This window comes from Alosa alosa, chromosome 10 (assembly GCF_017589495.1).
Source record: "Alosa alosa isolate M-15738 ecotype Scorff River chromosome 10, AALO_Geno_1.1, whole genome shotgun sequence".
In the NCBI taxonomy this organism is placed as follows: Eukaryota; Metazoa; Chordata; class Actinopteri; order Clupeiformes; family Clupeidae; genus Alosa; species Alosa alosa.
Window position 1 is genome coordinate 12,300,798 of NC_063198.1, and position 14,408 is coordinate 12,315,205.

Consider the following 14,408-nt stretch of genomic DNA (forward strand, 5'->3'; position numbering starts at 1 on the left):
AAAAGTTGTGCATACGCAAATAGAACTGTTGTTAAAATCTTCATTTAGGTCTATATTTTATTGTTTGTAACTGATCTGATTGAATTTGATGGAGAATTACACTCTTTTTACATCATAAATATGGTGTGCAACCATACAGAAACAACATTTTTCACATGGTAATATTATACATACTGTATTTAAAAAGTGGATAAATGGACCCAAGGTTCAAACAAATTGTGTCATTTGACAAATTCCAGATTGACTAGGGAATGGTAGAGCAATGTCTTTGCTCAGCTTGCCTTTAAGAGCACAACTCCTTACATTTGTAAGGCTTTTGTTTTTAAGTCAGCAAGTTCCATGGCCATGTCACATCCATAACGTTTTATAGGAAAAGTTTATACTGCACATACAGTTTTGATGCGACAATGTCCATAGTGTCTGTGCAAAGCTGATTTATATCAATGTAAAGTTTGATGACCAAATTGTGCCCCTTTCTTACTTTTAAAACCTTTAATGGTGCGTTATGGATGTGACGTTATGGTGTTACATAATGTGAATTTACAAGACTGGAGACTTTATTATACCTCAAAGCCGATAAAACATCTGTTCTGGTGGCATGTCAGTTTCAACGCATTTCACCTTAGTGTTTACAATTGACATTTCAAAGATTATTAGGTTGATCAAAACCACAGGGAGGCCTTGCCTAACCATTAGCAAAACAAACATAATATTAAAAAATACCTCCAGTGATTAGCCTAGCCATAGCCTATTTTCAAGTGGCCTAATAACGAAAATCTGAGCAATTATCTTCCTGTAACTGACATACTGTTGTTGTACATTTATCGTGTTAGCTGGTGAAGATGGCTGACTTTGCAGCTGGAGTAAAATAGCAACCTCCTTCTGTTGCAGATCTGTTCAGCCTGCCGTTCATGTCTGCTTAACACAGTTTTGTAGAAAACCTGTAATCTCTCACAAAAGTGTGTCCATTTCATGTCACATCCATAACGCTGATAAAATGCCTTGTATTCTTAGGATGAAATTGATTATATGAAATTTGAGGATTTCTCAGTATTCAGAGGACAGAGGTTACATTAAAAGTTATGCAAATTAATTCACTGATACTAATTTCGCCCCCACTGTAAGGCATTTTGTTTACAATGTGAGTACAATTGTCACATCCATAACACTGGAACTGCCCAGCTACAACATAACTAACATATCTTCATTTGATAGATACTTAATTTTAAAGATACTTTTAGCCTATATGACAATAATTTCCTGTAAGCTGGACATTCAATACTTAGACACAAGGAACTGTTAGCAACTTTATCTATACAGGAGATTTTACACTAACTTTGGGTCTTGCCAGTCTGTGAATTATAGGTTCTTTTCTAAGCCTGCAAAACCGATGTTGCTATGCAGTAAATGCGAGTCGGTGAGTTTGGCTCTACAAGGACAGCACAGCGAGGAACATGGCAAACCATATGAGGCCAATGGGCAAAACTCTAGATTATATGCTTTTTCAGCGATTCATTTTTTTTTTTTTTTTAAGGAAAGCCATCTTTATGTGATGTTTGATACTAAAAGGTTTGGAGTTGAATAAGACCACAGCAGGCAGTAGAGAATAGTGATGGAGGCCCATTGCAAATGGGGTTATTAAGGACCTCTTGCAGTTCATCATGATATTTATTAGTCAGGGAAAAAGCCAAGGAATAAAGGATTATCCTGAAAGCAAATTACCACTGTATGGATTTTCTTTCTTTCTCTCTCTCTCATTCTGTCATTCACTTGCCTCTATCATTGATATAACTTTTGAATAAGTCTCTTTCTGGCTCTCTCTCTATCTCTCTCTCTTTCTCTCTTTCTCTCTCTTTCTCTCCTGTCCCTTGGTGTCCTCTCCATCTCTCTCACCTTTTTCCTCCATGCTCCCAGGTGTCTTTTCATGTTCCTGTGTGCTTTAATTTGTAAGTGTGTGAGGTAAGGAAGCTGTCATGTTTCCTCCAGGACTGTTCCCCCTTTACACACATGATCAATGGTCATGGGTGTGTGTGTGTCTGTGTCTCTGTATGTGTGTCTCTCTCTCTCTCTCTCTCTCTCTCTCTCTCTCTGTGTGTGTGTGTGTGTTTGTTTAGAGGGATTGTTGCATGGTTGGCATGCTTGCTCAAGTATAAAAAACTGCAAGGGGCCTCTGCGCTCTATGTTAGCTCACCACACACACAAACACACACATACACACACACACACCTGCTCAAAGAGTGACAGGTGAGTCATAGTGAGATTTTAGCCCCAGCTCCTCCCTCTCACCTGCCAAAGAAAATGCAGATGCCAGCTCACTTTTCCACTGAGGCGAAAAGACAAGATTGATTTATTGTCTCACTCTTGCATGGATTAAATATCACTACTTGTGTAATGTCAGTGTATTTCCAAGAAAAAGGACACACATGGTGAAATGTGACACAGAGGGACTTGGCATAGGGTGGTGTTTGTTGAGCTGTGGAGATATTTAAGATTTGTGCCATTAAGCTGAGCGTAGAGGTTCAGAAACATACGGTTCGCTTCTGAGGGATGTTTACATGGATTTCGAATGTCTATGCAGCCCGTTTGATTGCGCCTGGGAAAATTGCCATGTGTTCAATCATGGAGCTGCAAGATGGGTAACACTGAGGACTACTTTTATGTTATAGAGTGTGAAAAGTAATGTTGGGTATTGTGCAATATGCCATGGATATTGAGTTGAATATAAAAAGTGATAAATAAATAACATCCACATGAGCAATAAAAGCCTCATGAATGGAACACCATTGGGAATTGTGTTTTGAAAGTGTGTGTGTGTGTGTGTGTGTGTGTGTGTGTGTGTGTGTGTGTGTGTGTGTGTGTGCATTTACTTGCACTTGTGTGATATCCTTTATTGCTTTCACAACTTAGGCTATATTAAAAGTCAGTTATTAGAGACTAGACTGAATTCAGATATATGCATCATGGCCAGTGTCCTTCCCTCCCTGTAGCCATCTTTCCCAAGTGTGTGTAGAGGAATTGGTGTTGGCCTTCAATGATATCTGAGGGGACACTCTGGAAGTTAAAGGACGAAGACTGACATTTAGATGATGCCAGCCAATTAACCTGGGGAAGTTGGAAACCATTGTGCTGCTGTTCTGGTTTCAAAAGCAAGAAATAAACAACTCCCAATGTTAATTAAATGCCTCAGCGCACATCCTTTCCTAATTTTACTTCATTAACACAGTCGAAGGAAAGAGAGAGAGGGAGAAAGAGAGAGTGCTTATGTAATGTGTTTTATAATGTCTTCGATAGAGGTTGTAATGTGCACCTTCTGATTAAAACTCAAAGGAAGAAGGTCGGCTTTGGTTTGAGGGCTGGGAGAGGAAAGGACAAGTGTGGGCTTGGATGATTACCCAACTGGCAGGCATTATTAACGCTGCAGAGTCAGAACCTTGCCATGTAGCTCTCGTAGTGTAGCCCACAAACGTGTTTATTTTCTACTGCTTGGTTCATCTCATACACTAATATCACAGTCCAAGACTGCGCAAGCAGTAATTATTTTAACTTTAGGCAGACAAGGCTTTATACTTGACTCTTAAAAGCACCAATTTGGTTTTAATACTGTATCTTGCTCAAGGGCAAAAACGAACATCAGTTGGCGGTGCATATTAAAATGGCACAGCTATTTGCTCCAGTGTTTCAAGCACTGGCGAAGCTACAATATGAATAACCGCGTGTCCAGTTCCCACACTTTCTCATCTTTCTGCGCTCTCTCCCTTGGGCTGTCTGCATTAAGGTTAAGTCATTGATACCTTGTTCCAGGGCAACCGTTTTTTTCTCAACTTTAATATTCCTGCATTGAGAAGGTCGGTGCACTCTGTGAGTGAATGCTGACTTAAAACAGTTCAATGACAGGATATGAAGTATAGAACATTACATTACATTACATTTACATTACATTACATTTGGCTGACACTTTTTAACTAAAGCGACTAACAACATGGTAAACAGTAAGTTTTAGAACAATTCTCACAATTTTAGGACAGTTTAAAAGAACATTAGAGTACAGTAAGAATAAGTGCGTCGGTGAGTGCTGTTTTTAACAGTTACTTGTCAGTTTAAAACGGCTGGTGAGTGCTAGGATCAGTAAGACTTGTTGTAAGTGTTGCTATGAGAGTAGATGTTCTCTAAAGAGCTGGGTCTTCAGGAGTTTTTGAAAGTGGAAAAGGATGTCCCTGCCCTTGTAGGAACTGGAAGTGTGTTCCACCAACGAGGAACAACAGATGAGAAAAGTTTGGATTGGCTTGAGCGTGCACGGGGGTAGAGCTAGGCGTCGTTAGTCAGAGGAGCGCAGCGGTCTGGAGGTAGTGTAAGTCTGTAAGAGGGCATTCAAGTAGGTGGGAGCAGAACCGGAGACTACTTTGTAGGCAAGCGTTAGAGACTTGAATTTGATGCGGGCCGCCATAGGTAGCCAGTGTAGCTGGATGAGCAGCGGGTAACGTGCCCTTTTGGGTTGGTTGTAGACCAGGTGCGCCGCCCCACGTTCTGGATCATCTGAAGTGGTTTCACTGCGCAGGCTGGGAGACCTGTCAGGAGGGCATTGCAGTAGTCGAGTGGAGATGACTATTGCCTGAACCAGAAGTTGGGTAGCATCTTGAGTCAAGTAAGTCCTGATTTTCCGTATGTTGTAGAGTCGCGAAAAGCGGCATGACCGGGCGACTGAGGCAACATGATCTGAGAAGTTTAGTTGGTTGTCAAGAACAACTCCTAGATTTCTTGCAGTCCTGGTCGGTAAAACAGACAGGGGGAGTCAAATTTGATGTTGATGTCGTGGTGTATGGTAGGTTTAGCTGGGATGACCAGCAGTTCAGTCTTTGAGAGGTTCAGCTGGAGGTGGTGTGCCTTCATCCATGTAGCTATGTCTGAAAGGCAATCTGAGATCCGTGCTGAAACCAGGGGGTCGTCAGGTGGAAAGGACAGATAGAGCTGTGTGTCGTCTGCATAGCAGTGGTATGAGAAGCCGTGCGAACGGATAATCTGTCCCAAGGAGGTGGTGTAGATAGCAAAGAGGAGGGGGGCCCAGCACTGAGCCCTGGGGGACCCCTGTGGTGAGATGGTGAGGTGCGGATAGCTGACCAAGCCATGATACGTTAAACGAGCGTCCTGTGAGGTAGGATTCAAACCAGGAGAGAGCAGAACCGGAGATTCCCATGTCAGCGAGTATAGTGAGAAGGATAATGGTGATTAACCGTGTCAAAGGCAGCCCGATAAGTCAAGCAGAATGAGTACTGATGACCGAGCGGTCGCCCTGGCTTCTTTTAAGGCTTCTGTTACAGACAGCAGAGCCGTTTCGGTAGAGTGGCCGCTTTTGAACCCAGAACATGACTCTCCTTTCTTCTTTGTCATTCATTAGTTGAAAGATGGGGCAAGATTCTGCCTTTCTCTAGTAATTTGTGACTATTGATTACTAGTGGTTCCTTTATTCCTTGTTATTGGTTGCAGCAACTTTTTCCACTTTAGAAACCTGTCAAACCAGTCCACATACAGGGAAACTGTGTCAAAAAAGGCAACTTGTAGCCTCATGAGGATGCTTAAGATCACTTAAGATATAATACATAGCACACAATTCAACCATTATTCTCGTTCTATCGTTCTATCTCTTCTATTCTATGTTCTATCAGTCTGTTGTGGCCAGCGCCCTCTTCTATGCAGTGGTATGCTGGGGAGGAAGCACAAAGAAGAGGGATGCTGGGCGACTTGACAGGCTGGTAAGGAAGGCTGGCTCTGTAGTGGGAGCTGAACTGGAGTGCATCACTTCAATATCTGACAAAAGGACCCTAAACAAACTGATCAACATCTTGGACAATGCATGTCATCTGCTCTACAGCACTATCAAAAACCAAAAGAGCTTGATCAGCTGGAGACTTCGCTCACTGCCATGCACAACTGAAAGGCTGAGGAAGTCATTTGTTCCTAGGGCCATTGAACTGTTCAATGCCTCACTAAAGGGAAGAGGAGAGATTTCTCTGCTTAGTCTGTCTGCCTCTCCACCCTCTCCATGTTTGAGTACTGACTGCCCACCACTGCTTTACTACTGTTTTACTACTGTACACAGCCTAATGTGTTCATTACTGTTTTACTGCTACACTGTTTTTCATTCTATATTAGCACGCATGATCAATGGCTGCGGTCAGGCTTCTGCTACAATACTAAATGAATGAATGGCTATAAAACCCTATTACCTCAACCTGTTCTTGCACTGAAATAGTTTTTTATTTTACCTTGTCTACATTACACTTTACTCTCCTATTTTTCTATATTTTTTATGCTGGTCTCTAGACTTTACTCTTGCACTGTTGCACTGTTGGACTACTGTTGGACTAATGTTGGACTACTTTTTGCACCTTTACCATGACACTCACTCTCTTGAGCACCTTGCCATGCACACATAACTAAGGACTATGGTTGGACTACTGTTTGCACCTTCACCATGACACTCACTCCCTTTAGCACCTTACCAGTCCCGGCCCTGTCACTACAAGCGTCTTATGCTTGATCACCCTCAAGCACATTGGACTTTCTTAAATTAATTTATATAGTGTATTTAGTATTTAGTTTTGTTAGTTTTTCTTATCTTTATTATCTATTGTCTTTATTGTACAGTGGAGTTTAGTTATATGTTTATACTTATACTTATGTTTACCATTTCTGCTGTAAGTGCATGTTGTGTGTGATGTCTGTATGCTACTGAGACCCTTGAATTTCCCCTTGGGGATCAATAAAGTATCTATCTATCTATCTATCTATCTATCTATCTATCTATCTATCTTATAGTTATTTTTCTGTAACAAGTATGTAACAACATGTTAATTACACTGTAATAAGCCTTTTATACAGCATTTCCCTAGCTCAAACTGAACAGACTTAACTTGGAGAGATTGCACTGGATCAGTGATGCAACCGATTGATAATCATCTCAGAAAAAATGTTTGATATTATGTCAATGTAATTGTTCTGACCTTGACCATCGTCGTTGTTTTGACAGGTGAATTATGGGATCCTGCGTCTTGCAGGAAAGTGAGCGTCGGACCAGACCCTGTAAGAACTCTGCTGGCTCTGGAGGACTGCGTATGGGCCAGCTGTGGCAACTCTGTATCCGTGATCGACTGTTCTAGCCTCGCTACTAAGGTGAGAATGGAAGTAATTCAACAGCTACCCCAAATCCCCATCCACTTACAAATCTCATAGAATGTGTATCTTAGGGGAGGAGATAGCAAGTGATGAAATTCACCTCATATCTAGACTGACATGAGATTGTAGGTGAGAATCAATTCAACCACATGTTTTTTTTTGTTTTGTTTTTTTTTACTCATCCACGTTAAGCTGTTTTGCCACCTTTCAATCTGCTGCTGTAGGGTTTGTCTGTTGCTTTTTTCTCTCCCACATGACTATGGACGTAGAGTCAGAGCAAACGTTCCCAACACTTCTGCTCACTCTTAGCCTGGAGCCATTAAAACAGGAATCAGGAGTCAAGGCCGCTGATACCAGCCACTGAGGATGCAGTTCTGGGAATTTGTTACTCTGTCTAGCCTTCGGTAACATACAGCCAGTTTGCCCTTTCCCCGGATTTGTGGACAGGGCAGGATTTTTCGGTGCGAAGTTCCTCCAGAGAGCAGCTTTGAGCAGTGGCAGTGACTTTTCGATTCGCTCAGTGCCTGCACGGTTTGATCCTCCACGGATAGGGTGCCAAGCGAGAAAGGAAGGGGGGCATGGGAGGAGACAATGTTTTAGGATCTGTCTATTATCCATTATTCTTTCCCTCTTCTGCCCCCCCTCCTCTCCACTGACTCTCTGGCTCTCTCTGGGTTTAAGTGTGGGCCTTTTACTACACTGGAGCGGCTCAGGGCCCTCCTAGGGCCGTGTTGGTGCTGGGGCTTTGAGCACAGGCATCAGTGGAGCTGCGGGGTGAGACGGCAGACATGCTCATGTGGCTGTGGCCTTACAGGGGAAGATGGTGGCAAGGGAGCCACACTCGGCTTCTAGGACAATCCTCTTCCCATTCAGGCTGTGACGACTGACCCCTCTGTCTCTATCTATCTCTCTCTCTCTCTCTCTCTCTCTCTCTCTCTCTCTCTCTATCCCTCTATTCTTTTTGCTACATATCTCTCTGTTTCTATACTGTTGCTGCTCTTGAGTGTATAACACAATAGTGTTGTCACGATACCAAAATTATGACTTCGATACGATACCTGCCATAAATATCTCGATGCTCGATACTGAAACGATACCACGCAAAATCCTAAAATATCTGGAAAAGAAAGGACGCAGACCTCCTCCAAGTGTATTGAGTCATTTGTGTTGAATTTGGTGCACTTTTGTAGTGTGCAGGTCAATTCTGGGTTCTAAACTTCTAAACTTCCTACATAATTATTATTTTTTATTGTCCGTAAAATAGGAATTTGTGTGTGATTAAATCCTTTATTGTTTGTTATAGTTCATTTACATTGTGTTGTGTTTTGGCAATAAAGTAGGCCTACCTATGAATAGCCAAAGTAGGCTAGATCAAGGTCAGTGTTGAAATTACTGCATGCAAATCACTGAATGCTATGCAGAGGGGCCTAATCTTTAGGCCATCTGATGTAGGCTACCCTAGGCCTTCCCGTGTTTATGGGATTTCTTTGACTGTTGCAAAGGGTACCAGTGTACAAGTACGACGTTCCAACCAGGTCTTCGTCAGATAGGCCTACACCATTAGGCTACCTGTTGCAATATATCTGTGTACATTACGTATATTTCTTTGATAACATTATTTGCTACCATGTAACAATAAGCCATTATTATTATTAGGACTCAACACGCTTCAGTGGTAGGCTATTATATGCTGTGGGCTTTAATTAGTGCATGTCGGGAAGCCTGTCCTACATCTGGGTAATAATTATTGAACAAATTGCAGTCTGCATGCCATATGACAAACATTACCAGTAGTACTGACCGAATATTAAATAGATTGTTTGCAAGTTATGGTAATGTTATACTAGCGTGAACATTGCGTTTTCATCACCTTGTATGAAATATGACAGTTAGTTTAGACAAAAACTGAAGAGATGAACTTGGCACTAATCATGTACTGTAGTGGTGTTTTTCTATAGCCTATTCGTTAACCTGTCGTTCTTTGAACTGTTTAAAAATGCTGGGATATGTCTGCGAGGTGCTTAGCCAAGTTCTATGCGTAGCCTATTGCTTTTGAATGACTCTGAAACATATTTTACTCTGAAACATATTTTACAAACGGGCCTCTGTGTACCTGATGGCTTGCCTTCACTATGATGTATCCGAAATAGTTCCAGAATTCACCTTTTGTTTATTCCACAAGCCGAGGACTGTCGGCAAAGAACTATGTTGACATTGGCTGCCCACTCACTCACTCACTCAGCGCTGCCTGTTTGACACACCCACTTGCTTAGATGCATGCAAGGAGCATGGAGAGTGGAAGCAGTCCACTTAGACGCAGAACGTTATTATTTTAATAAAGTATCGATTCTAAAAACGTCGGAAATCGTATCGTTTTTGCGTCGTGATACCTTTCTAGGATCGATACACTGTGCAACACTATAACACAATTACTCTTGAGTTTAGAACACTCATCCCCTCCCCAGTCTTTGTCTACCTCCTTTTCTCCCTCTCTCAATTTCAAATTCAAATTCAAATGGTGCTTTATTGGCATGACAAATATGACACTTGTATTGCCAAAGCAATTGTTACATAAAAGTACAGTATCAGGATCTAAGCAATTATACAGGTACAAGGGATAGGGGTACATGGACAAAGTGTAAAGAACATTTTTTTTTTTGTCTGTGTCTGAGTACAACATATTGAGTTCAAGTTTAAGTTCTGAGTGACTCAACATAGGCAACAAACTTACAGACATACAATACATCAGGGCACAAATCTAAAGTGGACTGAGTAGAAACTTCAAGTATGGTACAGTATATACAACATGAGGGGACTGTGTTGAGTTAGTGTATGTGGCTGTGGCTGAGAGAGAGGGGTGCGTGTGTGTGTGTGTGTGTGTGTGTGTGTGTCTGTGTGTGTCACATGTACATGCATACAAAAATCACTCAGTGTCTCTCAGCTGGTGACAGGCAAGGACATATTGGGCAGCAGTAATACAGCTGTCTGTGTCTTCTCCCAATAGGTATAGTATTTTATTCGGGTTTGGTAGGTCATAGAAATTAGGGAATTGTTCTTTAATTTTTGGGAAGTATTTATTGCGAATTGATTCAAATTTTGGGCATTCAGTTAAAAAGTGTAATTCAGTTTCAACAACATCATCTCTGCACTGCTGGCATAGACGCTCATCTTTTGGAAGCCATGTCTTTTTGTGTCTTCCTGTTTCTATGGCTAAACGGTGTTCACTGAGTCTGTATTTCGTTAGTGTGCATCTCAAATTTGTCTCTTTTATTTTTGTTAGGTAATGTGCAAGTGTATATTTCCTGTTTAGGGTCAGATAGCATTGCATTTTGCTTTGGGATTGTGTTTTAGATTGCCAATATTCGTCATAAGTGTCTTTTAGGTTTTGGGGGGTTTGGTTAATCCAAACATTTTGTGTGGATGTAGCCTGGTATTTGGCCTTTAAAGTGTTGGATGTCTCTGGAGGAGGGTGACTGAAGACCAGGTTGGTAGGGGAGTTATCTTTGCTCAACTCTTGGTGTTTCAGGGCTTTATAGTGGAATGAGTTTGGGTCACTCAGACTTACATGTTTGATGTCTCTCTCTCTCTTCTCTCTCTCTCTCTCTCTGCCTGTGTTTCGTGTCTGTGTTTCTCCAGGTGAGGGCTGTTTTGTGTTCAGTGGCTCTCAGCTTGAGCTAGCAGGCTGGAAAGGGCAGTTATTGACTTAGACTGCTAAGCAAAGAGTGGAATGTGGTGCAAATAGGCAAACCTGCCTGGAGCCCATACTGCGCTCAATGAACAGCAAACATCTTAAAGTCCACGTGGATAGCTGTGGATCAACGCACCTCATCACCACTGTTCTATCAATCTTTATCCTGCAGGACAGAAAAAACCCATATACACATACACACTAATTAGGGATGCACTTGAACTTGAATATGTTATTCTGAAAAGCATGGATAATGCAGCATAAATGAATACTGAATCTTCATGAATAAACAAGTTATTATACAGAAAAATAGTCAGCTCAATTACCGACTGTGCAACAACCACTGTTTCCTCAAATCAATTTCTGGATGGTCAGAGAACAAAGTGCCAGTTTGCAACACACAAATTAGATGAGCCTACTAGAACTAATTGAATAGAGATCACTATTTTTTTTTATCTCTGAAGCTGCCCCACAGTGTCAGCATGACCATTCAAACCATCACTCAGGGAAAGGAGGTAGAGGCATTCGATACATTCGATCCCATACCCTTATGTCTGTACATCACTTGTAATTTTTAGCTTTTAACCTCATAAATAAAAACAAGTCCAAATATAAAAAGCAGTGTTTAACCTTGCATTTCAGTTGATATTCTTCCATAACATGATACCAATAGTTTGCGCCAGTTCACACCAATCAAATTGTCTGGGTGGGCTTTATACAATGATAGACAGATGAGCAATGGTGCCAAATCTATCATGTCACCTGAGCACGCTTCGGTTGATTTTGTTTACAACACAAAGGCTGTCACTAGAGAAGCTAGACATTTTGCTATTGCATCTGTTGTACAAGATATTGACTGAATAACTTTAAAAAACGACATTTGATGAGAAGATGGAGGTTTTTGCTGTTCTCCCTAGAGGATTCACAGTAGGCTATTTTGCTGCTCAAATTGGTTAGGTCTATTCAATTGAGTGCAGTGGCATTTTCCCCCCTGTATCGGTTGAAATACGCCCCATAATAACGTCCCAATCAAGCAGTATCAGACTCCAATTCTGAATAGAATTGAGGGCTAAATTATACCATTATCTCTAAGACATGTTCAAAAAACATTAGTTTTACAATAATTACATTTGGGCAAGTTTGAGTGATTGCACAAAGATGTGTATTAATTTTATATATAAGAAGAGTGATTTTTCTTGATTGATTGAACATAAACATACTCAGACAAACTGACATATACACATATTCACCCACACTCACACAAACATGCAACATTTTACCCTTACTTTAAATATGATTATATGGGGAGAATAATTTCTCTTCCTCTTTCTTTATTTCTCTTTCTTTTTCTCTTTCTCCCTCTTTCTCTCCCTCTCTCTCTCCCTCCCTCCCTCTATCTCTCCTCATCCTCTATCTCTTTATGTCTGCTCCATGGCATCAGAACAAACTCAAACTCAAGGAAATCTGCACACAAACACCGTCTGATCTTGGCAGCCAGGGCTTAATGATTCTGGACCGCTGTGGATGAAACCGCTTTGATCCCACTAGACCGCTGGGACTTGCTCTTTCTCCCTCTCTTTCCGACTCCCTCCCAGTAAACTCCCCTTCCCCCTTATCACCCAGGCGAGGCAGGCCCCATCACAGAGATGCGCCAAACCCGTTTGGATTTGGGGACTTTTTTAAGCACAGATGCACCTTGTCACTCGGTTAAATAGGGGCTAATCAGAGGGTGAGAATTCCCCTCGCATTGAGGGCTTTCCACTCTTCCCGGCGAGGCAGCGGAGGATCGGGGGATTCGTGCTGCGAGAGCGTTAATGTCTGACTGGTAAGGCAGCGGATTCTGAGCTTAGTGTGACTGAGAGGGAGCTGTCGGCTCTGCCATTACTCCTGTGGTTTGACTCAAGGAGCTTGGCATTGCCGAAACTAGTAAGGCATGCAGGAACTAGCCAGTAGCCGAATGAGAGTCTTTTGTTTGTCCTTAGAGGGCTGAAGTGAAATGGTCCCTCACATTGTCTGAATAGATTCTAACGACTTAAAAAAAGCCTTAAATTATAGGCCTTAAAAGGTCTACATATATTCCACATGGTCCACACATATTGGAATCCCATTCTTTGCAAACCCCCACCACACAGGAGATGAACATAAACTAATCAGTATGTAAAAGTCTGGTTTTAGGTTGGTAAGAACTCTACATCATATGTCTTTAGAGTGTGATATGTTCCCTTGGGTTTAAATATCTGCTAAAGGTCTTAATGGAAATTTATATCTGAAGATTGGGCCTTGAGTGCTGTTGGCATCATCAGAGATAATTTATTTGTTAGATGAATCATGCTACGAACCAGTCAAGAAAATTCCACTTAGACACGTGTCTCCATCTTCCTTCACTGGGATGTTCCGAAAGGTTGAGGCAGAGCTTCTTATAAGATTGACAGACTTACATTCACCAAGGAGTCTAACCGTAGTCTGTAATTACATGTTCATGCTTGCATGCACCCATTCACACACACTTCCATGCACAAACCAAGGAAATATACACATTCATGTATTCAGTGTGCTTTCACAGTGTGTGTGTCTTTTTTTCATCTGAGACATTTTCCTCAAATCTCATTTGTCCCTTGTACAATGATATTGTTCCCTCGCCTCATTTTTCTCTTTTACTGGCTGCCTCTTCTCGAGCCCGGGCTCGAGCATGAAAATGGAACCCAACGTGTTTGCCTGCCCTAGCGGGGTGAACCTCAACTGCCGAGGAGTCAATTAAAAGAGAAAACACATCAAAGAAGTCCCCCCACACTCCTCTCTCTGCTCTTAAACAAAGGAGGTCCCTCTGGCAAGGGCACACAAACAGGTGGTAATCCATCTCCTCCAGAGGGTGTGTAGAAAAGGAGGGTGCGTTTGCGCCTATCCACCCCCCAGCACACACACACACCACCCCAGCGCTGCTCGTGGCTAATCTCGGCGGCCAACGCCTGGGTAACCGTGGGTGATAGTGGTCCCTTTGGTTGCCGTCTTCCGTAGCGGACCTCGTAGGGGAGCGTGCAGAACCTTGATAAGGCGCGACACGCTTCCTCTGGGGTGCCTCATTACGGATGCGCACCAAAGACCCCCCTCCGCACCCCAGTGAATGCTTCTGTGAGTTAGGTACAGGGGAGCTGTGTGGCATTGCATTACACCAATTCTTCCTCTCTGAGTCAGGGTCTTAGTTTTGGTCTGGAGGACAACTTTGGTCCTCGGAAAAACCATGCGTGGCCTCTCAGCTTCACTGGGTTTAGACTCTGCAAGAGCTTGTATCAAGACTGTAGTGCCAAATGATCTCATTTCCCACATGGCTGCTGAGGAATTGAAAATTATTGTCGCAGAACTCATAATGAGGAAAAATAAAACTTTTTTTTCAAGGAGAGGGGGCGCAAAGAGTAAAGCTCTGCTTGAGTTTTATTTTCTTTTCGGGGGCCCACTTAGCCGCAGAGAGAGAGGGAGAGGCTGAACACAAATAGCTGCACTTGGCAGTGGCCCTGGGTAAATCATTATGGCATACTCCACCAGCGACGTGGAA

At 42.3% G+C, this 14,408-nt stretch overlaps 1 protein-coding gene across 5 annotated transcripts in view; it reads left to right on the top strand.

The window, feature by feature from the left end:
* Positions 1 to 14,408, top strand: part of arhgef10la (Rho guanine nucleotide exchange factor (GEF) 10-like a) — a 144,573-nt gene that overhangs the window by 115,560 nt on the left and 14,605 nt on the right. For all 5 annotated transcript variants that reach the window (XM_048254526.1, XM_048254525.1, XM_048254524.1 and 2 more), the window contains one exon: positions 7,025 to 7,167. In XM_048254526.1, the coding sequence (XP_048110483.1) occupies positions 7,025 to 7,167 (143 nt within the window). The remainder of the gene's footprint in view (positions 1 to 7,024; positions 7,168 to 14,408) is intronic.